This window comes from Cryphonectria parasitica (genome assembly GCF_011745365.1).
Source record: "Cryphonectria parasitica EP155 unplaced genomic scaffold M406scaffold_1, whole genome shotgun sequence".
In the NCBI taxonomy this organism is placed as follows: domain Eukaryota; kingdom Fungi; phylum Ascomycota; class Sordariomycetes; order Diaporthales; family Cryphonectriaceae; genus Cryphonectria; species Cryphonectria parasitica.
In genome coordinates this window covers 2,893,151-2,919,549 of record NW_024468909.1, presented here as the reverse complement: position 1 = coordinate 2,919,549, position 26,399 = coordinate 2,893,151, and the positions used below count along the sequence as shown (strand labels likewise).

General features: G+C 53.7%; 10 protein-coding genes across 10 annotated transcripts; 5 read left to right on the top strand and 5 right to left on the bottom strand.

Annotated features, from left to right (window-relative positions):
• Window positions 1-492: 492 nt before the first annotated feature.
• On the top strand, window positions 493-3,221 carry M406DRAFT_87037 (uncharacterized protein; the record flags this gene model as incomplete). Its single annotated transcript, XM_040926099.1, has 4 exons — window positions 493-635; window positions 743-2,145; window positions 2,261-2,381; window positions 2,439-3,221. The coding sequence occupies 4 exons, from the start codon at window positions 493-495 to the stop codon at window positions 2,599-2,601; spliced, it is 1,830 nt and encodes a 609-aa protein (XP_040781193.1). The 3' UTR covers window positions 2,602-3,221.
• Window positions 3,222-4,260: 1,039 nt separating this feature from the next.
• M406DRAFT_354333 (histone-fold-containing protein) lies at window positions 4,261-5,352 on the top strand. Its single transcript, XM_040922893.1, has 3 exons — window positions 4,261-4,378; window positions 4,683-4,820; window positions 4,904-5,352. The coding sequence occupies exons 1-3, from the start codon at window positions 4,369-4,371 to the stop codon at window positions 5,065-5,067; spliced, it is 312 nt and encodes a 103-aa protein (XP_040781192.1). The 5' UTR covers window positions 4,261-4,368; the 3' UTR covers window positions 5,068-5,352.
• Window positions 5,353-5,633: 281 nt separating this feature from the next.
• Window positions 5,634-6,258, bottom strand: M406DRAFT_35736 (uncharacterized protein; the record flags this gene model as incomplete). Its single annotated transcript, XM_040923659.1, has 2 exons — window positions 5,634-5,940; window positions 6,074-6,258. 2 exons carry the CDS (start codon window positions 6,256-6,258, stop codon window positions 5,634-5,636), a joined length of 492 nt encoding a protein of 163 aa, XP_040781191.1.
• Window positions 6,259-6,666: 408 nt separating this feature from the next.
• Window positions 6,667-7,071, top strand: M406DRAFT_325682 (mitochondrial ribosomal protein L31; the record flags this gene model as incomplete). The annotated part of the gene is made up of 2 exons (XM_040920013.1): window positions 6,667-6,946; window positions 7,019-7,071. The coding sequence occupies 2 exons, from the start codon at window positions 6,667-6,669 to the stop codon at window positions 7,069-7,071; spliced, it is 333 nt and encodes a 110-aa protein (XP_040781190.1).
• A 601-nt stretch (window positions 7,072-7,672) lies between these two features.
• M406DRAFT_335940 (RNA-binding domain-containing protein) lies at window positions 7,673-8,451 on the bottom strand (the record flags this gene model as incomplete). Its single annotated transcript, XM_040921085.1, has 3 exons — window positions 7,673-7,703; window positions 7,871-8,319; window positions 8,386-8,451. The coding sequence occupies 3 exons, from the start codon at window positions 8,449-8,451 to the stop codon at window positions 7,673-7,675; spliced, it is 546 nt and encodes a 181-aa protein (XP_040781189.1).
• A 428-nt stretch (window positions 8,452-8,879) lies between these two features.
• Window positions 8,880-11,638, top strand: M406DRAFT_35678 (uncharacterized protein; the record flags this gene model as incomplete). The annotated part of the gene is made up of 3 exons (XM_040923525.1): window positions 8,880-9,221; window positions 9,302-11,174; window positions 11,337-11,638. The coding sequence occupies 3 exons, from the start codon at window positions 8,880-8,882 to the stop codon at window positions 11,636-11,638; spliced, it is 2,517 nt and encodes an 838-aa protein (XP_040781188.1).
• Window positions 11,639-13,337: 1,699 nt separating this feature from the next.
• Window positions 13,338-16,073, top strand: M406DRAFT_105263 (uncharacterized protein). Its single transcript, XM_040915135.1, has 2 exons — window positions 13,338-13,568; window positions 13,763-16,073. Exons 1-2 carry the CDS (start codon window positions 13,406-13,408, stop codon window positions 15,730-15,732), a joined length of 2,133 nt encoding a protein of 710 aa, XP_040781187.1. The 5' UTR covers window positions 13,338-13,405; the 3' UTR covers window positions 15,733-16,073.
• A 499-nt stretch (window positions 16,074-16,572) lies between these two features.
• Window positions 16,573-17,836, bottom strand: M406DRAFT_66647 (uncharacterized protein; the record flags this gene model as incomplete). Its single annotated transcript, XM_040925010.1, has 3 exons — window positions 16,573-17,045; window positions 17,115-17,531; window positions 17,686-17,836. 3 exons carry the CDS (start codon window positions 17,834-17,836, stop codon window positions 16,573-16,575), a joined length of 1,041 nt encoding a protein of 346 aa, XP_040781186.1.
• A 1,008-nt stretch (window positions 17,837-18,844) lies between these two features.
• On the bottom strand, window positions 18,845-22,872 carry M406DRAFT_87030 (uncharacterized protein). Its single transcript, XM_040926098.1, has 6 exons — window positions 22,405-22,872; window positions 22,215-22,297; window positions 22,052-22,155; window positions 19,483-21,988; window positions 19,209-19,413; window positions 18,845-19,133 (listed from the first exon to the last, which is right to left on the bottom strand). The coding sequence occupies exons 1-6, from the start codon at window positions 22,482-22,484 to the stop codon at window positions 19,094-19,096; spliced, it is 3,018 nt and encodes a 1,005-aa protein (XP_040781185.1). The 5' UTR covers window positions 22,485-22,872; the 3' UTR covers window positions 18,845-19,093.
• Window positions 22,873-23,984: 1,112 nt separating this feature from the next.
• Window positions 23,985-24,747, bottom strand: M406DRAFT_354330 (histone-fold-containing protein). Its single transcript, XM_040922892.1, has one exon. The coding sequence runs from the start codon at window positions 24,735-24,737 to the stop codon at window positions 24,297-24,299; it is 441 nt and encodes a 146-aa protein (XP_040781184.1). The 5' UTR covers window positions 24,738-24,747; the 3' UTR covers window positions 23,985-24,296.
• Between the last annotated feature and the right edge of the window lie 1,652 nt (window positions 24,748-26,399).

The window sequence follows — 26,399 nt, the reverse complement described above, 5'->3', positions numbered from 1 at the left end:
GAAACAAGGGGGAGAGAGAAAGCTTTTTTTTTGTTGTTTTTTTTTGTTAATGTGACGATAGCTGATCGAAGTTGTCTCACTTTCTTTTGGAGGCGCCATTTCAAATCCCCTTTTCCTGTAGATGAGACATCCCAGCTTCAAATGATTGGAGATTTGCACTGGACAAATTCAAACCCGAAGAAACTATTAAACCTACTCAGAAAAGAAACTATGTTCCTTTATCGTGCCTATGAAAAATAGTGGGTCTGCCCCTGTTACCCCTGCTCCCTGACGTTGCTTTTTTAGTATCAAATTTCTCCCCACTTCCTCCATAGTAGAAGTGCACCCACCCACGCTGCTGCCCCAAATCGGAAGCTGAGCACCTTGTTGGTTTCAAGGACGCTTTCTCTCTCTTTCTGTTTCTCTTATTTCCCCTTCACATCGTCATCTTCTTCAAGACGGCTCGTCATACCGTCTTGTACCAAACCAACCTCTGGTTTCTCGAGCGCTACCATGGCTGCCGATATGCAATGGGGTGTGACACCTCCCATATCGCTGGCCATGCCTAACGAGTCCGAGAAACGCTCCAACGACTCTTTGTTCACGGAACTCAAGGCCCAGAACACCTATGAGCACGCGACAGAGACCCAGAAGAGGTATGACAGGCCTCACAACAGCAACATCTTGTTGGGCATTACGATGATTAGAGCATCGCTATCATTTGAACGATACACTGGAGGCTGACCGCTTTGGTGTCACGTAGGGAGAATGTCCTCAAATCCCTCCAGAGTATCGCCGACGTCTTCATCAGGAAGGTCGCCGAGACGAAGTTCTCAGAGAACCCGGCCATCCAGAAGTCAGCGCGCGGCCGCATCTTCACTTACGGCAGCTACCGACTGGGTGTCTTCGGCCCAGGCTCCGACATCGATACCCTCGTCGTCGGCCCGAAATACGTTACACGAGAGCACTTCTTCGAACTGTTCCCCGGCCTGCTCAACGAGATGACGCCCCCGGGCGCCATCACCGACCTGACCGCCGTCACCGATGCCTTCGTCCCCATCATCAAGTTCGAGTACTCTGGCATCAGTATAGATCTGATCTTTTCACGCATCGCCACCCTGACCGAGATCCCTCCCCAGTCCAGCGGCTGGGACCTGCTCGACAACAACCTGCTGCGCGGCCTCGACGATGCCGAGCTTCGGTCCTTGAACGGTACGAGAGTCACAGACGACATACTGAAGCTGGTTCCCGAGCCGACATCGTTCCGTCTGGCGCTGCGGGCGATCAAGCTGTGGGCCCAGAAGCGGGCCATCTACGCCAACATCATGGGCTTCCCAGGAGGTGTGGCTTGGGCGATGCTGGTGGCGCGCGTCTGTCAGCTGTACCCCAAGGCCAACGGCGCGGTGATTGTCAACAAGTTCTTCCACATCATACGGCGCTGGCCCTGGCCGCAGCCAGTCCTGCTGAAGCAGGTGGAGGAGGGTCCCCTACAGGTTCGGGTGTGGAATCCCAAGATCTACAAGGGCGACGGTTATCATCTGATGCCCATCATCACTCCCGCCTATCCCTCCATGTGCGCGACCTTCAACATTACTCACTCCAGCAAGTCAGTCATCCAGAAGGAGTTGGACCATTTCGCGGGTGTAGTGGATCAGATAATGTTAGGCAAGCAGCCGTGGAAAACTCTCTTCGTCAAGCACTCCTTCTTCACGCAGGATTACAAATACTACATCATAGTCAATGCTGCGAGCACGACTAAAGAAAACAGCAAGATATGGGGCGGCTTCGTGGAGTCCAAGATCCGTCTCCTGGTACAGAGCCTCGAACGACACCCGTCCATCCAGCTGGCCCGGCCGTTCAACAAGGGCTACGAACGGAAGCACAAGTGCACACGCGCGCTTGATGAGTGGAACAAGATCCTCGATGGGAGTCTAGACCATGTTGTAAAGGGCGAAGAGGAAGCTGACGCAGTCAAGACAGAGCCAGCCAACGGCACAATGAAGGCAGAGCCGACCTCACCAGCACAGGTGAAGACAGAAGGCGCTGACGGTGATGACACCAAAGAGCTCGATGCCAAAGATACCGACGTCAAGATGGACGAAGACGAGGATGCCCCCAAGGGGGTTTTTACATCCACTCACTATATTGGCCTCGAGCTGCGGGAAGGTCAGTAGGACCCAGGAGCAACGCTCCAAAACCCCTTCCCCCCCTTCCCTTAGCAACCCCTCGTGATTTCTCGAGACGTGTATCAGTCTTAACGCCAGGACGATTGACAATGCAGGCGCGAAATCCCTCGACCTATCCTACGAAGTCAACGAGTTTAAGAGTATCTGTTTTGCCTGGGAGAAGTATGAGAAGGAGCTGCAGGATTCATGTGCCGTCAGCGTCCAGCACGTGCGAAAGTATGTCTAGTAGCTTGTCATGTTTATAATCTTGCGCGTGCTGACTGCCTTATACAGCTGGAGTCTTCCCGATGACGTTTTCGAGACCGGCGAGGTGAAACCCACAAGACCTTTGAAGAGAAAGGCAGCAGATGGCACCAACGGAGCGAAGAAGCGGAAAGCGCCCACCGAAGTATGTCGCGATACAAAGAAGTCGTCGTCACCGAAAGATGCCCCATGAAAGGGGCCTTGGAGGGGAAAGATGAATGGTACGGTGGCAGACACAGCCCGTCTCCCTGACTAACCTCTCAGTAGGACGTCAAAGACTCTGCGAAACGACAGCAGACAACCACAGTCAACGCTGGCTGAAAGGCTTGACTCTTCATCCTCGTTGCCCCAGGGACACACCGTTCTTGACTGCGCTGATTATACTAGCGCAGGGAAAGACATCGTACTGATACCACAGAAAGCCTGCTCCACTATTCCCTAATGGGATTGCATTGCCGGCCGACAATATCGTGCCATGATCATCATCTTTGTATAGATCTAAAAGGGTTCGGAAGCTACGGCATAGAGACAGAAAACTCCAGCATTCGGAGGCTTAAAAACCTGAGCATCATAAAGGCGCCCGTAACGGCCAAGGTACCATGGTCATTGGTCCGCTGGGCTTGGGCGTCACGGGAGGGAGCAAGAAGACAACAACAGCATACACTAGGGGTGGACAGAACCGTTACAGGCGTGCACAACCTCTTGTGCATGCACTGTTCATTATGCCAGCTGTGTATCTAGATTTAATCATTAGACTGGTCAACAGCCTGAATAGAATTCACCTTTTAGAGGTATACGTGCCTCGCTGAACTCACCAGGCATATCTTCTTATAACCTCGTGCTTGCGTAGGGTGGAGAGATGCTGCCGATGTATGTGATGTAGTTGTATGAGGACCCAGGACCTACTTCACTCCGTGGCCCGCGGACCACCACACTGGCCACCACAACGCTGTGAGGAAGGAAGCCACTTATTATGAGGTTCAATATCCTGAAGGTGTAGTATTGGCGTGTCTGGACGCACAGATATCGTTCTAAGCCAGAGAGAGAAAGAAAAGGCTTGGATGATTCTACCAATGAAATGGATAGAGACATTCTTCGTAATGCTGAGGATGGTGTTGTTGACGAATTGCAACTGAAGGAACGCGCAATTGCCAAAAGGAAAGTCACGATAATTACTGTGGTGCAAGTGTTTTGAAAGGGCTTTGGCAGTGCCAGTAACCAGGCTCAGCCAAATACGTCGGGCACCCAAAATCACTGGGGATTGCGAGGGAACGCTTCCGCCTGACTGATCTCGAAGAAGACGCGAATTATTTGAAGGATGGCAGCCCCCGAGGTTCGACGCGTCTGGGTTCGAGCCCATGGCCCACAAGATTGATTCTCGAAGCACACCAGTACGTACCTACGCAGACAAACCAGAGCAAGGTGGATTGGACGGGACTGGACTGAGCCCCGGCATAACAAGCAGGGGCAGCTGACCGATTGGCGCCTGCCCATCCCTACCCGCTCCCGATTTCGATTATGGTTAGCTTGGAGCTTCTGCAGGGTCAACGGCAGGGGTGCACGGGCCACCCGAAATAGCAGGAAAACAGACAAGACAACTAAGACGCCTTTCTGACCCCTGTAATGCACTGCTTGGAAAAGCGGTTTGCTCAAAAGCTTTAGGTGAGGAAATCGCCTTTTGAATTTTGAGAGTTGGAAAAGGAGCAACCAAAATAGACTAGCGCAACTTCACAGGCTGCCCTCTCCCAGATCAGCAGCCTCCGCCCGCTGCCCCCGTTCTTGTCTCTTAAATACTCGCACCCCAATAACTCTCTTACCTTTCTCTCTGTTCCGTGCCTTTTGTGAATTCCCACCCCATCAACCATTACAACTAACCCATCAAAAAATCATCAATTTGTCCACCGCGACAACTACTTTCATCCATCAAACCACATTCCTAACACTTCTAAACTCCTTCAAAATGACTGGACGTAAGTACATTATGTTTTTTCTATCGGCGCCGTTGTCAAACGCGTCGAAATGCATGTCGGTGTCGCTGCATCGTCACCATCACCGACCGCTTGGTGTGGTGGTGGTGTTGGTGGTGGGGCACACTGCTCACCAACACACAAGGGTCACGACGCGTCCTGCACCATGACATGCAGTCGCGTAGAGTCCTCTTCACAAGTCTCGTCATCTGCAATACTCCATCCATTATCTGATTACGATCTCCTCCGCCACATCGTCATCGTCGTCATCATCATCTTCGTCCATACTAACATGTATTCTTTTTAGGCGGCAAGGGTGGCAAGGGTCTCGGCAAGGGTGGTGCCAAGCGTCACCGCAAGATTCTTCGTGACAACATCCAGGGTATCACCAAGCCTGCCATTCGACGTCTCGCTCGTCGTGGTGGTGTCAAGCGTATCTCTGCCAGTAAGTTGAAACTCGCGAACATGATCGTCGTCATAAAGACGCGTCTCATCTGCATGGTAACGCATACTAACCTACCCCTTCAGTGATCTACGAGGAGACCCGCTCCGTTCTCAAGTCCTTCCTTGAGGGTGTCATTCGTGATGCTGTCACCTACACTGAGCACGCCAAGCGCAAGACCGTCACCTCCCTTGACGTCGTCTACGCCCTCAAGCGCCAGGGCCGTACCCTCTACGGTTTCGGTGGTTAAGCGTCTTGTCCGTCTACCACACTTGCCTGATTACGTTCGGGAAAGGCTGCTCGGAAGTTGATTGTCTCTTTACATGAGGCAAGCGATCCATCTAGAGAGACCGGGGACTATTGGGGATGGTTTTGGTGTACAATGGTGCAGCTCATGCAGCACCCGCGTGGCAGATTACATTTGTTTTCGGCGTTGGGGATTCACGGATTACTCGGAATGACAAGGCTCGGGTAGGCATGATGGCCATTGATTGACAGACAATTGCGCTGCGAAATATACTTGATGAACATAAAAATTCTCGCTTCTGACCCTTTTTGCCTGATGACTTGTAATTTGCTTGGTGCCCGTGCGATCACCGGCCTTTTGGGATATCACAATGAAAGTGCGCTACATCGCGTAACGCTTGCCGTACAGATAATGCCGCCCAACCCACCTCTCATCTGCTGATGCTGCAACTGATGATAATGATCCTCAGGCGCCCACCAGTGGCCTGACCACGCAAGGCCGGAGAGGGCCCCTTGCGACTTTGTCTTGTCTTGCCCCCTCTATTTCTAGCCCAACGACATGTGTCTTGTCTATAGATACTTCTTGCCCGCGGCCACGACCCTCTGCCTAAAGATAGGACTCTTGACCTCCATATTGACCTTGTAGAAGGGGCTCATGACGGCCTTGACCCAGTTCTCGTAGACCTCGGTGAAGAAGTTCTTGATGGCCTCCTCGGTGGCGGCGCTGGTGGGGTTGGCGGCGATGGAGGTGGACGAGCGGACGCCGGAGCCCGTGCCTGAGCCGGTGGGCTGGTGGAGGAGGAGGAACTTGACGTTGGCGCCGGTTATGAAGCAGGAGGTGTAGTTGTTGAAGAACTTGTCTACTACCTTGAGGTACCTAGGTCGGGAGGGGAAAGAGGGAGAAAAGACACAGGACATTGTAAGTTCATATGCAGATTACATTATGCAGATGACCGACGCAGTGGGGAAAAGTTGTTGCCAGCAGGGACAGACGGGGAAAGCAAACATACATCTGCCCATTGTTCCACTGAACCTCCTCCACGACGTCCAGCGTGCTGTGCAGGATGAACTGGTTCAGGTGCCGCGCCTGGTCGCTGAAGCGCGACAGGCCGTCGCCGCCCTGCTTGGACGTGCCGAACTCGTGCTCGAACAGCGGGTTGTCTTGGGTGCCGATGATGGCGAAATAGTATGACATTGTTCGGGTTATCGATCGATCATTTGTGTATGTGTGTGTTCTCCTCTCTCTGTTCCCTCCCTTGTCTTGTCCTGTCTCTTCGAGTTTTACTTGGCGACAAGATGGGAGAGAGGATTAGGAATTGGGAATTTGAGCGAGAGGGATGGATGTGTTTTGGGTGATGCTGCGGTTTGGGGGTCTGGGTGGACCGTGCTCCTCAGGACCCTCCCCAAGGGAGAAACGCTAAGTACAAAGAAAAGTATTGATTGGCCGCAGCGGCTGCGGGTGCGGTTAGCTCACCCCCGGTCCCGCATGCAAGTCAAGTCGACTTTTCGAATTGAGGTCTTCTGAAAGCCAAGCCCAAATCGATCACTACCACCATCCCAACGTTCCCCCCCCCCCCAAGCAGCGCCCACACACACACGCATCATGTTTGGGCCGTTCAGATTCACGAACCCGCTAAGCGGCGGGCTTCTCTGGAAAATCCCCTGGCGCCTCTCCAAGTTCCAGAAGCGCCGGCACAGGCTGCGGCTCCGGCACGTCGACGGGGTGGTCGCGACGCTCGACAGGGCGCTGGCGAAGCAGGGGAAGACGCTGCCTTCTGTCGAGAGGTGGAAGGCCGAGATGCCTACGGAGGAGGAGATGCGGCCCAAGGACAAGTATACCATCTTTGACCGGAAGGAGAAGAGGTACCGGAAGGGAATACATAGTACGTTATTCCTGGCGTCTGTTTGGTGCTTGAGGAGGGTGCTTGGTTTTGGCTGATCCTGTTCATCTGCAGAACTGCCCAAATGGACGAGGGTCTCGCAGAGACTGAACCCGCCTGGTTACTAGACGAGCTGGACGACTTTTCAAACGACACGACTCGAGAATCTGCGCCGTGGTCTCATCATACGCACGCAACATATACTTGACTCGTCGAAGGCCGTATGCAAAAGCAACGGCACAGCTAGTGAGCTTCATGCATCCAACAGTCGAGAGGGAAGCAACATCTATACGGGAACCAGTGCTGCCATGTGGCATTCCTTCAGCTTCGAATGGCGTGGATGCGAAGGTGCAGTCTCCGGCAGGGGAGACACTGGATGTCGAGGCCGTCTTCCTTCTTGGCAAATGACGGGCTCACAACGGATGTAAGATTATACAGGGATGAAGGGACGCTCGGATATACCATGGGCAGAGTGTCCAAATAGCAATGAGAACGAAATCAATTTTTCGGACCGAAACGCCAACACCTATAGGGACCCCTATGCTCGGAGCTGTGGCTTTGAGGTATTCCATAGAAATACCAAAGGACCGCCTTGCCACTCCTGTTTCCAGAGCTGAGCACGTTTTTTACCCGTGGATTATTCTTCCACGAAAATGTAAAGACATCAAGACCACTTCTCCCTAGACCACCAAACGCCAGAAAGGCCAAGAAAACGAAGGTCGCATCGTCTCATCTCCCTCGAGTCTCGTCGTAGTCGTCCCTGTATCTTCCCCTATGACACGAAGGAGTCAGTACTTGTCTAAAAAGGGAGGGCCTTCTTGAGTTTCTAGAAGCGCCCAGGACCGTGCTCTCTCCATAGGTAATATATGGCGAGGGTTCCAGTGTCTCGACAAGCAGTGCTCGAGGCACGCGCCTGAGGTTACCTACCTGCGGTCTTCTTGAATTGCCCTCCCCAATCCACCTCGGCCTTCATCAAAATCTTCTCGGTACTCGTCCCTGACTTGTCCTCCCGACTTGCCCCGGCCATACTGACGTCCCTCCTCGAAGCCTGGGTCCAGGTCCGTGCGGATGATGCGCTCGTCCAGCTTCGTGCCACCAATGTACTTCAAGCAGTCGAGCGCGTCTTGGTGCGTAAAGTACTCGACGAAGCAGAACCCGCAGGGCGTCTTGTTGAACCGGTCCAGCCCCATGATCAACCGCTTGATCTCGCCGCACTTGCTGAACAGCTCGTAGACCTGCTCCTCTGTCGTGAAGAACGAGAGGTTTCCGACGTACAGCGTAGTCGCGTTCGCCAGGGGGTCCTCGGGCGGCTGCTCTGGCTCGGCGGCGGGCTCGTCGTTCTGGTGGTCGCGATCGTTGCGGCGGCGCTTGTTGAACTGGAGGGGGAGAAAGGTTAGTTGAGAGGCGCATTGCTTGGGGTGAAGACGGGGGAGGGGTCATACTCTGCTGTTGTAGTAGGCGCTTGGCCGGTCGAGGCGATCTACTGTGCTTCGTAGTGAAGTCGCCATCTTGCTGTTGTGGGTGATGATGGCAGTGAGAGAGGAGAGTGAGAGCCGTTGTGTCAAACAGCTACTTGAGAGCCTGAGAGCTGCTGCAGCAGCGGTTCAAAAGTGGGTCTGTTCAACTGCTGAGCGGCGCGATGGGACCTGCAAAACGCGCTAAAGTGACAGAGCTGCCTCCTTGCAACTCAGCTCAACTTTCCATTGCCGCCTTACTTTTCTTGCATTTTATGTCCCAGCTTGTTGTTCACTTGCTTTGTATTCCCCCAACCTCATAACCTCTGCTTGGATCGCCAACAGAAGGACCTGTCTGCTTTCGACCACGACCACGGTCCGCCTGGTGGCATTACAGGCGCAAGAACTCAGGTCCTCCCTGCATCGCTGACATTGCTATCACCCAAGAGCAGTGCACTCCGTTGTCGTCGTCGTCGCGTAAAATGTCCAAGATCAGGTCCTACACACCCTCCTGGCTTAGCAGGCCAGCGCCTGGCCATAACCTCTTCCAGGCATCCCAGGAAGACATCAATGCGTCAGCCTCCTCGAGGAGGAAGATGAGGCCAGGTCCCCGCCGCACAATCGCTCGACGAGGAACAGAGGTCTTCGTTGCCGTCAACCGAGAGATACGATGGGGGGATTTGGTCTATCTGAAAGAGTCTTGGGCAGAAAAGCCGGCCAGCACGCGGATCAAGAGGGAGGATTCGAACGGCAACTTCTCAGTTTACGATCAGGTCCAGGCCAGCGTGGAGGGCAGCGATGGGCAGAGTGCTGATGGCTATCGGGTGAGTCGATGGCGTCCTAGCAACGCCATGGTGCGCTGCGCTGCGTACTTAGGTTCTCGTAGTACTAATCACCATCACAGATCATCAAGACGCCTGTCGCCGACGAGATACGGCAGCTCGTGATGTCGCCCAACTCCGAATACCTCGCCATCCTCACGACACACACTGTTCACATCTGCGCCCTTCCCAAATCCTCTCTGCTCACAGACTCGGAGCCCTTGAAGCCACGCTTCTTTACTCTCGGACCGACCACACACATCACTATGAAATCCGCAGTTATGTCAGCGGTCTGGCATCCCTTAGGCGTCCAAGGCACGTCACTGGTCACGGTCACGGAGGACGCTGTGGTGAGACTGTGGGAAATATCAACGTCAGACAGGTGGTCATTCGATGCGCCCACACTGGCCATCGACTTGAAAAAGTTGGCAGATGGTACAGCGGTGGACCAAGATTTCTCCGTATCTACAACCACGAACCGAGGGTTTTCGGCCGACACATTCGACATGGAGGTTGCTGCGGCCTCGTTTGCCGTCCGAGGCTCTGGGCTGTGGTCATCTATGACTTTATACATTGCCATGAGGGGAGGCGATGTCTACGCGCTTTGTCCGCTGCTTCCCCAGCTGTGGGCACCCCCGCCGACTCTCATCCCTTCCCTGTCTGTCTCCATTGTGGCCAAGGTCGCAGCGATCGAGGACGACCCGAATTTCTCTCCACAGGACAGGCTCCTTGCGCAGCAGCAACTCGAGTGGATGTCAGATCTCGACAGCCAGGAGCCGAGAATTATCCAGGAGACCCTTGCCGACCAGCCAATTGAGGTGTACCAGCGACCTACTCATCCAGGCCTGATCCCGAGACTACAAGGGCCGTTCGATCTCGAGTCAGCCCCCGAGGAGGACGAGCAAGACGAACTGGACATCGAAGTCTCGGACATCTATGTGATAGGCAGGAAGATGGAGACCGATGAGCTGATGGGCGAGGAGGACGAGGTTCTGGAACTTGACGACGAGGAACAGCAGGGGCTGTCACTGACCGTCATCTGTCTGTTATCTACGAGCGGCCAGGTGAGGATATGTCTGGACATGGAAGGCGTGGAAGCGAGGTGGCTGCCACCTAGGCTCAAGGGCAAGGCGGCCACGCTGTCCAATGCCATCGACTTGCCCTCTCTGCTCACGTTTGAGACCCTCGATACTGTGCCGCCTTCGGAGGTGACAGAGGACTGTTGGCCTACCTTCAGTGATGACGCCTTGTCACGGTACTCTTTCTTTATTACGCACAATTCCGGCATTACGCAGGTGTCTCTGGCTCCTTGGGTTTACCGGCTGGAGAGCGAGCTCGAGGCCGAGGCGCCAGCGGGATCGGAATTGAGGGTCAATCTCATTGCACAAGCGAATTCAGAAGTCGACAGGATCTATGCCGAGCCTGCTTCCGAGTATGCTTTGGCTGCTTCGGTGGCGATTCGCGACCCGGACCTCGGTTACTTTCTCCTCTCCGCTACACCAACGGACCCAATTGCCTTGGTCTTCGATACACCTGAGGATGATTTCCCGCCTATCAAGACGTCTACTTCTCCGACGCCTTTCCCTGAACCGACCCCAGATGAGAGAGCTGCCCTGGAGCTCTATTATACGCCTCGCCCGGCCTTCCAGCCTCCGACGATCTTCGATCAGCCCTCTGACCTACCAAAGCTGCGCCAGGCGATCCTGACGGGCCCGCAGAGGGCTCTCATGGGACAAGAAGTTCGCCTTTCGCCCATGACTCTGAAGATCTTTTCCAATGCGCATCAGATCTTGAGCACAGAGACCGGGCGACTAAACGAGGCCGTTGCAGAGGTGTTCCGCAGATGTGATGTCCTACGGTCAGAATTGAAGGATCAAATCTCCAGGGCCAACGAGCTGAAAACTCGGGTCGATCACATCACTGGTGGGAACGGGGAGAATCCGTCAGATGACGCCCGTCTTGACCGAGCCTTGGCAGAGCGAAGAAAGAAACAGGACGAGCTGGTGCAACGATTCGAGAACCTGAAGAAGAAGGTGCAGCAGAACAGCACCAGACCTCTCAGCGACAAGGAGAAGGCGTTTGCGGAGGAGGTGAAGAAGTACCACCAGAGCGTATCAGAAAGCGAGGAGGGCACTACGGACGCGAAAGCAGGGAAGGGCCAGTCTCAGTCGAGCTCGAGACGCCTCGATGAGATCAGGAGACTCAAGGAGGAGTTGACCAAGCAGGTGGCAGAGGTACAGGGCAAAGATGTCTCGGGGGATGGGGGCTCCGAGAAGAGCCTCAGCGCGTCTGTCTCGAGTCTCAAGATTCCTGCAGAGATAAGGAAGGCAAAGGTGACGCAAGTCATGCACTTACTGGACCGGGAGAATGAGCTTGTCGACGCCCTCCAAGGGAGACTGGAGCGTCTGGCTGTCGGTTGATGCTCATTCCTCGCAGCCGCGCAGTCGAGGAGAGACAATCGACATAGGCTAGGAAAGGGGAGGGAGGATGATATGAAGATCTGCTAATGATACTGTTGCGCCATGGCGATTCATGGTCACATTTTTGTTGTGTTTTTTTTTTTCTTCGAGAAAAGTTGCGCAGCCTTATGAGTTTCAAAAAGGCTAATGACCCGAGGGTCTCGGCCCAGTGGCTGATCTCAAGGGCCAGGGTCTATCAACCGAAGCGTCCCGCGGGGTGGGAGGAGCCTTGTTTCTGAGGGGTGTGCGCCACTGTGATTGGCAGCCCTACATTATGGTTGGACTTTCACAGCCTTTCCATTATTGAGAGAATGCAAAGAGACCTTCTCACCGGTCTCGGGTATCTCTTTCGCCCCTTCTTTCTCTTTTGGCCCCATGATCACGATCGGGGGCCACACAAAAGAAGAAGGCCGCACTGTCTCTCCGGGGATGCATCACGAGTTGTTGGAGTGGGATTGTCAAACTTCCCCAAGAGTTCGTTCGCCGCGCAGCACAAGGTGTAGGTGTGTGTGTGTGTGTGTGTGTGTGTGTGTGTGTGTGTGACGGAGCAACGCATACGAGCCGTTGCAACGCCGCCGTTGCCTGTGGTGGTGTCGTCGCCAAGATGATCCCGCACACGACATGACTAGGCAAGAAATTTTTCCCGCTTTCCAGGACTTCTTTTTGTTGCGAGAAATGTATGCACGGTGCATGCATTGGCCTGCGAGGCCCTTGTTTTGGCTCGCACCGCCAAACTTCAAGATTCCCGTCTGTTCTCGGACCACCGGAGGCGGTAGGGTTTTCCTCGATAGCCTGCTTGCCATGAATTGTAACTCTATAACAATACAGGATACCCATGTTTTGATTGACAAGCCGACCGTTCCGACCCCCTCAGGAGCGTGCGGTGGTACACGACGTTACGCTTTGCTGAGAGAGTGGAGTGAGTGGCTTTGGATCAGCGTACCAACCATTGTCTGACAGTATCTCACATGAGTTGTAGGGGAGAGCTTGTGGAGCAATCGGGCGACAGTGTCTCTTCGTGTAATGATGGTCTGTCTACCTTCATGTAAGGTGGGGGACAAGAAGAAGAAGAAGAAGGAGAAGGACAAGAAGAAATGCTACCAAGAAGGACAGTAAGGGTGGCCAACGACCGGTCAATAACAAGAGCAGCCAATATGTGACGATCTTTTCCTCGCCAATTGTTGCTTTTGTACCCGCTTATAATTGCTTTACTGACAGTGCACTGCATTAATTTTCAGCGATGGGTCCACAGGTCTTGTGTTAAGATCTTCACGGTGCGCCACCGGGAAGAGCGGCCTATTTCTTAAAACACACAGACACGGGACGACGGCATGTGCTTGTTGTGAGGCGGACGAGGCTGTCTTGGATGTTGCGCCCCCCCCCCCCCCTCCAAATCACACCCTCTGAACCTCCAATTGCAACACCACCTTTCTGAGTTTGCTTTTTATTGACTGGGAACTTTCCCGCCATGCCTTGCTCATCCTGTCATCTCCCCAGCCTCATCCTGCTGCCGTCTGGCGGTCACACGGTGCGCTCTGTACTCAGCCAGGCCTCCGACTGTGCCATCTGTAGAACAAAGTGTTGGAAAAAAAACTATATCATGTGGCATCTTTCGCCCTCTTTTGTGTCTTCACTGCGTCTCGACATCCAGTGCCTCTTTGTCCATGTTTTCTCCTCAAGAGACAGCCTCAAAATAAAAATTGATTCCTCCCTTACCGGCTCTCCCTCATGACCCTGCTGCGCTCTCAAAACCTTGTGTTCTCTGTCCAAGCTACACCCTCCTCCTCCTCGCCGTCACGAGAAATGCCATATTATTCGGGGCACCCAGTCTCAGCCATGGCTGAAGGCCTTGGATATGCCGCCATAGCTGGACTGCAGAAACAGATCATTGGTGAGTCTAGATTCATTCTTCCATATCCCATGATCCCATCCAAAGACTTGCATTGGTGGGAGAGAGGGGGACATGCAAGAAAGTGCTCATTCAATTGTTTAAAAGCCGTATCCTCGTGTCTCTAACAAGACGGAACTTTTCTTCCTTTCCGCCACTTGCTCCAGGAAACTGTCATTTCTTGTCCTCGGCAGCAGCCTTCAACGATTGCATTATAAGTTGTGAGCCCGGTGGTACGTACCAGGCTATTGTTGTGCGGTCACAGGCTGGCCGTCGCGAGGAGTTCATGTCCTCGGACAGCGCCGAGACGGTCATCGGTGCCCTTGAGGAGCTTCTGCTTGTGTCTGCCAAGCGCGTGCACCAGTACATCAAATCCGGAGGCCTTGGCGGGCGCAGCCGTGCCGCCCACGAGGTTGAAGAAGAAGATGAAGATGCCTCGTCGACTGCAACATCTTCTTATCTTGGTGAGATTGACAAATCTCCCCTTGCGGACTCGAGGCTCACTCTCGAAACGGAGCTCGAGTCGACCTACGAGTCTACCAGCGAGCTTGATGATGATGGCAGTGATGGTGACAATGACAATATGCGCCATGGTAAAGATCAGCGTACCACTCGTTCTCGACGTCACACGGAGCATTCGGGCAGGCGAGCAAGGCCACTCTCGCCGCGTAGAAAAGACGCGGTACTAGAGGACGAGCCGGCCTTCTCCTATGGTCGTCAGGAGCAGCAGCAGCAGCAGCAGCAGCAGCAGAACCCTCACCATCCTGCTGTCCAGCACGCTTCTGCCCACCAGCGTGGCTCACGCCCGCCTGGGATGGCGCATAATGCTATGGGCTATGTACCTGGCCTATCCTATGATCATCCTGCTCACCAAGGCGGCCGAGTTATGGAAGGAGCTGTACACCATTATGGGCCGCCGTTGGCTGGTGGTCGTTTTGCTCCACCACACGTGATGCCTCCTCCTCCTCCTCCACCACCACCACCACCTCCTCCTGCTGCTGCCCCTCAGAGAGGCCCCTCCCTTTGGCTAGCGAACGGCAACATCGATAACAATATGGGCGCTGCTACTGTCAGGACTCACGGTCCACCAGCAGGCTATTACCACCAATATCAGCGGCAGCAGCAGCAGCAGCAGCAGCAGCAACAACAGAGACCTCCTCCTATGCATGTCATGCAACAGGAAAGCAGCAATACTCATGGCCTCGGCCGCACCACCGCGCCGCCTGGCTTCCCCTTCTCCGTGCCTATGCCAATGCCTATGCCCATGTCCATGCCGAGTGCTACGAGGCTCCCCTCCTCGAAGCCACCATTCCCACAGTCCACCTCCTCCACGGCCTGCGGCGGCTCCAGGGCGTCTGTGTTGACAGGATCACCAGCCGTCTACAGGGACTCTGTGAAGCAGCAGCAGCAAGAATCTCCTGTTGTCAAAGCGGCCGTTGACGCCCGTATTATGCCAGACTCACATCCCGTGGTGACTCCTCCCCACCACAACCAGCAGCAGCATCCGGCCGCCCGATCTCCCTCGGTCGTCTCGCAGGCTTCATCTTACTTCTCTTCCTCGTCCATCGCGACAGTGACCCTTGGGTCCGACACCGCAACCGAAGCCTCCTCTTCCCGTCCCCCCTCTCCGTCCTCGCCCGTGATGATGAAGAGCCCCAAGAAGCTGTTTGACTACCGGCTGCTCGTCAGGATCGTCCACGATGGCAACAAGCCCCTGGCGGAACCCCCAGAGCAGGACAAGAACCTCATCGCCACGCAGCGCACCATCAACTTTGGAGCGCTCACGCGCCAGCGGATGCGCTCCGACGTGCTCTTGTACCTGATTCGCAACCGGAGCTTGTTTACTGGGACAGGGCTGAACATCCAAACGTCTGGCCCTGGGCGGAACAAGCATATCCGGGTGGTAGTTGTGCGGGCATGGTTCGGTGCGGCAACGAGTGGTGCTGCTGGTGCTGGTGCCGGTGCTGGCAGCAGCGCGTCGAACCTGACGGGGGACAGTCATGATCTTACCATGTATCAGGCGAATGACTTTACTCGGCTTTGCGAGAGCATGGGCATCTTCTCTAGTGGGAAGGCAGGGGAGGGTGGGGGTTCCTTTTTGCCTATGTTTGAAGTGGTTATTTCGAGAGTATCTGCGAGGTTGAAGGACGGCGGTGACGGTGCTTAGGAAGGAAGAGGAGGAAAGGAAGGGTTGGGGTTGGGCGTAGCGATGACGAAGTCGGTGGTCATGACCTTATGATGAGAGCATATCTCTTTTTCTCCTTCTTCTCAAAATGTCTTGTTTCTCCTTGGTGGTCGATAGGTATGCATTTGGTTTGAGGGTTTTCAGTCTGACTATGAGTCAAGTCCTGTGATGGTTCGTGACAAGATAATGGTGGGGTTCTGCGTATACTCGCATTTATTGCGTAGCTCTTTCTCTTTCTCTTTCTTCTTTTCATAAAGCTGATCGCACCTGCAGTTTCTGCTTCTAATTGAACATCTGGCTCCAATTCATCTAATTACATGATGACTACTGGTACTCATGTCGAACCTGATGTCATGCTTCCCGAAGACGAAAACGATGTTCATGCCTATAAATCACATTATAATTAGTAAATAGCTGTCTAGGCACTACCGCTCTGTTCCGACCATGAGAGGGTTCGTCAAGTCTCCATAAACCATCCAATCAACTTGATCACCGTCTTTATCTGCAGCTTGGGCATGTCCAATGATGACAAGCCTGTCATCCAAGAGAGACAAGAAGGTTGACCTTCCATACAATAAATGGAATTCTGTGTATCACCTGGAAGAACAAATCTTACCATAACACAAACATAGAATATGAAAAGTATTGTGCGTAGCATTGATTCTCGGCCTCTCAAGGTAACTATTTTGTCATCAACGGAATCATCTTGTGATTATCGAATAGTCCACAATCTAGTCGATCCAACAAGACTTGTCAGATCTCATATATGGAAGTCAAAATGACTGCTTGTTCCGTTCAGAGAAGTTGAGCTTGTGCTACAGCTCAGTATCCGCACCATTTACTGTTGTTGTGGTCGTTGTTGTAGCGAGACTGGCGGGCATCCGCACCCTGTCCACTGGTCTCGCGAGATGGGAGCTCGCGATGAGCGGCACCGTAGCCTCCCTCGAGAACACCATAACCTGTTCCACCGACACTGCTAGCCAGACCAGGCAGAGACGCCAGTACACCTGGCGTGAAGCCACCCATCCAACCACCATCGATGCTGGGGACCTCGCGCGCGAGAGGGCCATTCCAGGTAGGCGTACGCATGTCAAGAGGAGTGCCGGCTGGTTTATAGCCACGAGGCGTCTCGGGGCCGAATAAGTAGCTATCGTCTTCAGCCGCAGGCATGAAGGAAGTGGCGGCAGAGGAGCCGTTGCCCAAGTGAATGGCGCTGGAGTCGTACTCAAAGCCAGGGGTCCAATGGTCGGGATAGACTTGGCCCTGGGTCTGGGAGGCAATCCCCTGGGGAGGGTCTATAGGTGGTGATAAACGGTTGTCAGTATGAGCCGAGAGTGCGTGGTCAACAACATAAAGGAACTCACCCTCCCAGAAGCTAGAACCCATGCCCCAAGCAGCCAGCAGTCTTTGCGCGTTGGGATCGTCCTCGATAACCGCCCGGCGCCTGCTCTTCTCATCTTGATGACACGGGCTCAGCTCACCTCCCTTCTTCTCCGTCTCCAGCCTCGCTCGCATCTTGCTCCTCTCCACGACGGCCCGTTCCTTCCGACCCATAACATCCCACTCCTCCTCACTTCCGTCGAAATCGAGAGATCGCACAAACGCCTGGATTTTGGCCTTGGTTACGACCGTCGTTGGGTGACGCTCGCTAACGTCCACGGCGTGCTTCTTCTTGGAGAGTATGCGCTGAAGCATCTCTTGGACATCATAAACAGGGATGTCACGGTTGAAGTGCTCTTGCACAGTCTCCTTGTCAGCTTGACGAGGGTTCAGTGCCTTGTCTATACACGTACCGGGCGTCAGCAGCTTCCCATGATGCAACGGTGGACGGCTCTTGAGATGTAGCCTCATGCCAGCGTCTTCTCATGTGATATTGGATATCTTGGAATTATAAGACTCCCTAAGAGGAGAAAGTATTATTAGAGGGACACGTACTCAGCTTAGTAGCGAAGTCAATGGGCTCTGGCGAAATCTCGTGCTCGCCTTTGATGATGAGGCAGATGAGCGTGCGAATCTCAAAGGCGGTCCATTCATGTGGTATGATGGAGTCGCAGGAGACGGAACGGGACTGGCTTCGAGGAGACATCTTCGCAGTATGATGATGATTGAGATGGTAGTCAATCTGACTGAATGATGAGATAGATGCTGGCTGAAAAGCTGGACTGTCTCTTAGAGGGGGCAACTAGGACCGCCAAAGAAGGGTTGGCTGGATGAGGTTGGTCGTCCTGTTGGCTCTAGCTGTCGCCTGTATGATGTTATCGGGCAAGTGCGAGCTCTCCAGAGAGCTGCGTATTTTGTTCGTGAAGAACGTGTCTGCATAGAAGGGCCGTGGAAGGCGATCTGTTGGGTCACAGGTGAAGCTGATTTGATCAGAGAGACGGAGTATCAAACCTTCCTGCATATCACGTCCTCCTCGTTTTCACACTCTTCTGGCACAAGAGGAAGCCCGGTTGAATTCAAAGAACGGTTATGAGGAAGCGAGAAGTGGAAAAGAAGGTGGGCTGGATCAGGAAAACAGGAAGGAAAGCTGGCCAAAAGAAAGGCAAGGAGGAGGGGAAAACAAAATAAACAGATTGGCAGCTGCGACTTGATTTCTTGAACAGCTGGATTTGATCGACACTATTGTTGCCATCATCAAGACCCTTGTCCAGCATAGTGAACAAAACACTGGTGAGAGAGGCCGAAAGGAACTCAACTCCTACTCAGGGCAGGCGACACTTAACAATACCTCCTGCTCTTAGAGCATGGGCCTCAAGTCCCAGTCTTCAAGTTTCCCAGAAGACCTTACACATGACAAGTGTGGTGCCAGTGCCCATTTCTCTATGGATTGGTCAATGATTCAAGTCAGCATGCTGCCCTCTCCGTAGCAAGCGATGAGGGTAGAGCACAAACTTCTAGCAGGCGAGTGTGTCCCCCCTTTCCCTTGATGACAGCCTTCATAGAGAGCAGGTCGAAGAAGGAAAAGGTAATCTGACTTGGGGCGATGAAGGACCTGGATGATGAGTGCTTAATTCATCTGCGTTCAACTCTATATTGGGCGATGGTACATTTGCTCTCAAAACCGATGGATATATAACACCATGAGGTGGCTTTTCGTTTATAAGGTGGTATATGTAATTCGCTCGTCTGCCTATTCGCAGTATTCTATCCGCTGGTGAAGCTCAGTTCACAACACATTCGCCCCTCCATCAAAGAAAGCTGACAGGGTAACCTGACACGCATCACACGTCTAATGAGCCCAACGCCGTTCAGATGATGCTCGCTGGTAATAGTGAACGACATGCAGTCCGTCGCCGCCGTGATTTTGTTTCCTAGATTCCAAAGTATGACCGATAGCCCATCACTAGTAGATGCCCTGTGTTCTAAATTGAAAGGTATCGTATCTAGAGACCAAAACCTCATTAGTACAGCACCGAGGACGATAGGGAGGAGCATGGGTTTCCACAAAGGAGCCTTACAATCGAGTATAATAACTACCGATGGACTTGCCAATCAGGTCTGTCTCAACAAACAACTCGGCATTCTCAGGGCTCAGCTGGGGCTGGAATCTCTGGCGCAGACTCATCTGGATGGATGCCACCCCAGCTGCGTAACAAGGCATGGTGGAGTCTTTGCCTGTCATAGTAACCAGATCGACAATATTGTCGGCCGATTTTCGTAACGCTAATGGCCTAGTTAGCGACTCCTTTCCCCTTGCCATCAATCTTCCTCCATTCGTATTGCGGTGCTCACCTAAGAAAGCCTGCTTGCAAAGCTTCTTGAAATCCTCCCATTCGGGGGACCCAATACCACCCAATACCTCCACATACTCGTGTGTCAACTTGAAAGGCGCCGCCTCAAAAGCGACACTGCCTGGAGAATTGGACAACATGAAACCAAAGTCGATATGGATAATGTGGCCTTCGTTGTCGATGAGGATGTTGCCGTTGTGCCTATCCTTCAGCTGCAAAACGTAGGATATAATACTATACGCAGCAAGAGATCGCTTGAAAGCATCGACCCCTGCCTTGTATGCATCGCTATCAGTGTCGCCAAAAGCCTTCACAAAGTGGTCCTTCAGCGTCGCGATACGTCTCCTGGGGTTCTGGCCAGCCTCGACAGACGCCAAGGTCAGGCTGCGCTTGATGGAGTGCAGGGAGACACCGTTGGTAATGGTCTCGATAAGACCCGAGGATTCTCCCGTGACGAGAATCCTCATCACCTTGACCCACACGCCAATCTCTGCATCAACCCAGATTCGGTTGCAGACATCGATAAGCTGGCACGCGAAGGCTTCTTGCCGGAGGTCCGATCCGGTCTTGACGATGACGCTCACAAGGTCCCAGTTCTTCATCCACCCGTATGGTGAGGAGCGCCGGATCCGCTCCTTTTTGGCTTCCCACGCCTCACCAAAGACTGCTGCGCTGGGGTCATCTCGATCGCTCTTCCTCTGCAAACCTCCCGTCTTGAAATCGTTTTCCATACGCTCCACGCCCGCGCTGGCGTTAATTGCCGGGTCAAGGTTCGTCTCCTCGTCCAGATCGGTGGCCGTGGCTATACTCTGGGCTTGCGTCTTCGCCATGATCTGGTCGAAAGTCGGTCCCTGTCCGTCATCCACATCGAAGTTTTGCTCTTCCAGCTTTTGCATACTGGCAATGATTTTGGCTTGAATCGCCGCCACTTCTCCTTTTGGTCTCTTGCCAGACGTAGCTTCTAGCTGTGCTAGCATTTGTGAGGCGGTCCGCATGTGGATCGCGAGGGCAGAGAAATCCGGCTGATCCACTGAGGCCTTACTTGGGGCGGAGGAGATGGTCATTTTCCTTAGCGATCGACCGCTGGGACTACTAGAGCGCGATGTCGAGGTTGCTGAACTCCTGGGCGTCACTAGCTCGGACGTCGTAGAGACCGTTGTCGTTAAGCTCGGTTGGCGCTGTGGGACGGGCTTCTTCTCTATAACCGTCTTGTCGGATAAGTTGCTGTCGACCGGCCTGAGCTGCGGTGAGTTGGCGAGGTCTCCTGAGCTCGGCTCGAAGACGCTATCCATGGGAGGGTCTACAACCGTCTCTGGGGTCCTTGAGGCAGCCGGCGCCCTTGCAGATTCAGAGAGGTCAAACATGCGCTTCCTTGAGCCCTGCTCCAACAACTGTGGTAGCAGCTTCCTGTTGTCTGGAGAGTCTGGATCGAAGGTGAAGTCATCTCGTAGAATCTCAACCATCAGCAGGTAGGGTACCTTTTCTGCGCTGTTAAGGACAGTCGCCTCGGCTGGATTCAGACGAACGATCCGGTGGTGTTTGCTCCTGGCTGGCGAGCCGTCTGTCAAGGTAGGCGGACAGATGAACGGTATGTCGACCAGAACCATGGCGTCAGTTAGGTCCTGCGCAAGCATGCCCAGTTCGCCACGCAAAGCACTCAGACGGGCAGCTTTCGGGACGATCACCAGCCTGTTGGAGATGTCCTCTAGAGCAGTGAGAAACTGTGTCTGGCAACGGAAATAGTTCGACCTTAGGACCCTCGCCCTCTGAACTGTCGTCATATCCGTCTGGTTCACAGCCGATTTGGCATGGTGCGAATGCCTTCTAGCCAAAGTCGACGCATCAGAGGGCCGTATGGCCGCAGGGAGGCCTGCGGATTGCGGAGTAGGAGGACGAGGAGGGAGCGGCGACTTCACGTCGGGCAAGGGAAGCGAGGAAGTGCTGAGTCTCGCATCGACCGCGCCCAGATCGAGATGTTTTGGCAGCCGCCTTCCTGTCTCTTTCACAGGTGAGGTCACGGTAGAACCTGAAGAAGACGTCGGTCGCGAAGGAGGAAGGTTCGATCTCCTTTGTGATTCTGGATGCCCCCGCGTGGAATCTGGTGATCCCCTGGGGTCTGGGGCACTGGTCACTCGTCCCGTCTCCCTGACGGTGCGCCGAGGCCTGTTCGCAGAGCTGGCCGAAACTGTATGCGCCCTCACAATCTTGGGCTGGTTCGTGGTCTCTGTCACGATCGTATCATCGATGGGCTGCGGTCTTCGAGCTTGCGCAACGGCCATTGGGCCCGCGGCACTGGCCAGACCTGGGACGGCCACGCTGGCCAGCACGAAGCTGGCCAGTATGGTGACTGGTATCGCATTCTCCTTGATCTTGTCATGCCTAACGGCCTCTCCTAAGCCAAAAACGACATTCTGGACCTTGTTGTACACCCTCCTGCATGTCCTGAAGGCCTCGGACTGGGGATTCGAAGAGAGATCGTGGACGTAACTCTGAAAGAGCCAGTAGGTCTTGGAGGGGGGGAAGGCATTAGCGAGTGAGACCTGGCCATGGTCGCAGAATTATAGACATACCAGGAGCGCACCAGTGACGGACTCCTCGCACAGGTCTAATATGAACTCTTCCAATGCCATAGACTCATTGTTGATGCTGACAATTAGGTGGCATAATTGCGGTACTGTTTAGATCTGGTCAGCGCCGTCTCGGTCATGTGGATAGGTTTCAGGTGGGCCGCACAGAAGAACTCGATGTCCTCGTAAGGGAATTGGCGAAGTTTCGAGCATAGTATATGGTGTATTCCAACATGCTCGGCGTAGCGACTGCGCGCCCCAAGACTGTCAGCATCCGTCCACAGCAACACGGGGGAGCTCCCAGGGCCCCTCTCGCTCTCTCGACGGGGGGACTCATGTGAGCCAAGGGGCCATACGTCAGGTAGAATACGGGAAGAAAAGGGTTCTGATTGAAGACGTCCGAGTCAATGAACCGCTGCAAAAGATCCCACGACATTGGTACTGGGGAGCTGTCTCGAGGCAGCAGCGGCTTCCGGCTTGTGGGGGGTGGAAGTGTGAGGGGCCGAAGTCAGGTCACCGCCCAGGAGCTCGCAGGGTCCGGACCGGTGATGTAGAAGCTGCTAAAGGTGCTCGAAGAGGAACGCGCGCGAGAAAGGAGCGACAGGGATGTGGGCCGCGAGCGCGGATTGCTTCATATATTTTCGACATTAAAGTATGGTAGCAAGAGCGGATGATTGATCATGGCTGGTAGCTCAACATCGTCTGGGATGTCTCGCAGAGGGCCACAGTAGAAGTCTTGATCGTGGTTGTGGTTCTCCAACGGGGGAGGAGGAGGACGACGACGAGGACGAGGACGTCGGGTGGTGGATGGGTGGGTTGGTCGTGTTGTCGGCAAATAAAGCTGATTGATTAACTGTCCAGTCCCTGATCTGTCCTTGGAAGCGACCCCGGGAGGATGTTGTATTTGGTTTAGGTTAGTTAGGAGAGCTCACCTGGTCAGTCTCGCGCACTGCGGGCGTCGCGGCACGGTTCGGTACGGTACGGTGCGGATAGTAATAAACGCTCTATTACATACGTTCGACAGTAGGGGCCTCCCCCTCTATAGAGAGGTACTATGGTTAGCCCTATTTGTCAGACTCGCACTGGGCCCAGGCAGGCCCACTGGGGATCAGCCAACAGGCGTCCTTTCAGCCGGGCAGCCTCAGAATGCCAGGCCTCAACCTAACAGCTATATGGTATTTCATACTACATTAGCATGCTACAAGAATACATTTCTCTCAGTTCTTTTCCAGTGAACCCATCCTCACCAATGATTATTTGATGTACTATTGATGAGTCTCATCAGGAAAACTGATTTCTTGATCCTGCCGACATATTTTGTCTTTACGAGCATCAGAATCTACCGCGCTGTGAGACACTTTTTACCCAGTGGTTAAGCCGCAGGTACACTGCTGTACTTCTGTGTTCTAGTACCCCCGGACCATAATCAGGCCTTTCAGCGCCGAAATGCTTGAGACAATACTGGATTCGATCCTTTCTGAATCCTCTATGGGCAAATATATTACGTTCGAGAGCCAGCCAGTCAGTGCTCACGGATCTTCAAGACCAAGGGGATCGCATGCAATTTTTTTTTAAATTTTTTTTTTTCCTTTCTCGCTCATATTCTTCTCTCCTTCTCTTCTATTCTTATTGTAGATACATCATGGTCGATCATCGCGTATAGAACTTGAACTCTGAAATTATCTCCAATTTTTCGCCCCTATTCATGGATGCACACCATTTCTGTTATCCCCTGTAATGATCGCCTCAAGCCCGCTGCCAACCAAGCCGCTAGACCAGGCAGTCCCGAATTTGGCATTTGTTACCAGATTTGTCTTGTCTTAGACCTTTTAAGATTATTCCACGATGGCGTGTGGATGGCAAAGTCAGAGCCATTTTATGTGTATACAGGGGAATGGGACATTATGCCAAGCTGTCCCTGATGAGCCCTGGCAATGTGGATATTGAGTGACTGAAGATTTCTCTGGCCGTCCAAAGTCCACACCAAGTGACCACTACGATGACTCTGATAATATAACAATACGGATTGGATGTGTCCCATAGCGGTGAAGCCCTCCTCGCTTGCGTCTTGTGAAGGGTCCAGTCCTAACTCGCCCTTCGTGTGAGGGAGAAAAAAAAGTACCATCGCATTTTCCGTACTGGGTATCGTATGCCACCCTCTTCTGATGTGACCTTCAGCATACCAAAACACTGGCGACTATTTCGAGTCGCTACACCTGCCCTCGTCGTTGTCGTCGTCGTCCTCCTCCTATACAGCCTTCTTCTTCCTCCCGCCGCCCCTTCTCCTCTTGGGTTGGTCAGAGTCCTCCTCCGAGTCACTCTCGGCCTTGCCCTTTCCCTTGCTGCCGGCGCCCTCCTTCTCGGGGTCCACCTTGCTCACAATCTCTCGGAGAAAGTCCCACTGGTCGTCGTTCTCGACGACGTGCTTTAGCATAGCGGGGGTGACACGTTTAGAGTTCTTCTCCCGCGCGACCTCTGCGCTCTTGGAGACCAGCTGGATCATGAACAGCTCCAGCGCCTTGCCGACGGCGATGGGCGTCTGCTGAGCCACCTTGCCGACCTCCTCGTCGGCCTGCATGATACGCTTGATGCGTGCAGTAGGGAATTTGGTCTTGACCGGGGAAGGCTCGATGATTGGGGGGTCGGCTGCTGCTGCTGCCGCTGCCGCCGCCGCACGTCGAGGAGGCATCTTGGGCTGTTGCTCTGGTGCCTCGGTCTTGACCTCTTTGGTGGGGTCGGGGTTCTCCTGCTTGACGTAGCCTGGCTGCTGGGGAAAAGAGGCCTGGGAGGGGGCTACGTGCTGAAGACCGTGTGGCGTGACGACAGGTGGGAAGTAGGGTTGCTGCTCCGGTCCCGTATAAGCCTGCTGTGGTGCCTGGTTGTGGTGTTGGTTTTGCTGGTATTGGTGGGGCGGGAAGTGCGGTGAGTTGTAAGAGGGAGTTGTCGCACTCATGGGCTGGTGTTGGTGGTATGAGTAGAAGCCAGCGTCGGTCGGGCTTTGAACGTGTGCAGAATACGAATAAGAGCGAGAGTGACTGTACGGATCGTCCTGGGGAGACTGGTACCAATTCGGGGCCGGTGGAGGGGGCTGGACGCGTAGGGATTGCGGTGAAGGGTCAGGGTGAAAGTGAAGAGGTTGTTGTTGCTGCTGCTGCTGCTGAGGCTGATCCTGGTCACCAAAGAAGTTGAGGTTGGGGGATTTAGGCCGGTAATCGTCTTCAGACATGCTTGCTTTTGTTCCGGTCCCAGCTTTTTGAATACCTTAAAATAAACAGGGCACAATGGGCCTTATACTTTTTTTTGTGGGGGCACGTACAGGAATTCCTGGCGGTGTCTGGGCTGCGACGAAAGTCCCAAGGAATCCAGCCGGGAAGCGCACACACTTGCTGGGGAAAAGATGCCGCCCCCAATAAAAAAAATTGACTGCAGGCGGCAGTGCAACCACTGGTAGGGAGATCGCCTGTGAAGAGGAGGGGCAGCCTGCAGCAATACACACCCCGCCGACGCGGGGCTAATGCAGCGCTGGGGGTCCTAATAAATCTTGAATCCTTTCAGAAACTGTGTGTTCCTCCTTCTTCTCTTCTTCCACCACAAAAAAAGAGATGAAGAAAAGAGACAAGACTTTTCCAGCAACAGTGTGTCCTTGAATGGCAATCAAAGGAAAAACCACCGTTCACACCAAGACGCACACAGAAGAGCAGGAGAGTATTGATGGACCGTCTTTCTTTGGTCAATGCCAGTGGCAGCCGCTGGCAACGGTTTCTGAACCCTCTCTCTCTCTTTGCTTGACCAAAGTCGCCTCAGATCAAGTGTTGCCAAAACTAGGGCAGACTTTTCGCACGCGAGACACGGCTGAAAGTCTGGACAGCAAAAGGTGGTGTAGTTGGCTCACTTGCTGTGATCCTCGGGTCAAGACAGTCTTACTTAGAGCTGCAGCTTCAAGTGTCTGTGGCCTGAGAGAGAAAAGGGATAGAAGGAAAGAGTCAGGAGGCAGAGAAAAGGAGAGAGTGCATCGACTAATGGAAGTATGTCGAACGAAACAATTTGTTTCTCTCTTTTCTCCCTCTTTTCCTCTCACCCTTCACCCTGTGCTTTTGCTATGGTCGATTGAAGCTTGTTTATGTCTCGATATTTGATGATGTGGTGCTCTTCCTCAGGGGTCTGACAAGGACTCCAAGATCTCGGTAATCGAAAAGGATTAGGGTCGAAATGACCAAATGAGATCTTTGAGAAGAACGTGCGGCGGTGCGGGAATGGTGTGGGTAGGGATGGACTCCTCTGAGAAAGTAGGCTTAAGGTCTTCAAGCTGGTTGATGGTTTGGCTGGTAGGCTGGTAGGCTGGTTGGTGCGC

What these genes read in the sequence shown, in the direction of transcription:
- M406DRAFT_354333 (XM_040922893.1), top strand. An exon ending in TGTCAAGCGTATCTCTGCCA is followed by an intron (nt 4,821 to 4,903) that starts GTAAGTTGAAAC and finishes CTACCCCTTCAG; the next exon opens with TGATCTACGAGGAGACCCGC.
- M406DRAFT_105263 (XM_040915135.1), top strand. Translation starts at nt 13,406, where the DNA reads ATGACCCTGCTGCGCTCTCAAAACCTTGTGTTCTCTGTCCAAGCTACA. An exon ending in ACTGCAGAAACAGATCATTG is followed by an intron (nt 13,569 to 13,762) that starts GTGAGTCTAGAT and finishes CCTCGGCAGCAG; the next exon opens with CCTTCAACGATTGCATTATA.
- M406DRAFT_87030 (XM_040926098.1), bottom strand. Translation starts at nt 22,484, where the DNA reads ATGTCGTGGGATCTTTTGCAGCGGTTCATTGACTCGGACGTCTTCAAT. An exon ending in TTGCAAGCAGGCTTTCTTAG is followed by an intron (nt 19,414 to 19,482) that starts GTGAGCACCGCA and finishes CTAGGCCATTAG; the next exon opens with CGTTACGAAAATCGGCCGAC. An exon ending in GGTAGTTATTATACTCGATT is followed by an intron (nt 19,134 to 19,208) that starts GTAAGGCTCCTT and finishes TTTGGTCTCTAG; the next exon opens with ATACGATACCTTTCAATTTA.
- M406DRAFT_354330 (XM_040922892.1), bottom strand. Translation starts at nt 24,737, where the DNA reads ATGCCTCCTCGACGTGCGGCGGCGGCAGCGGCAGCAGCAGCAGCCGAC.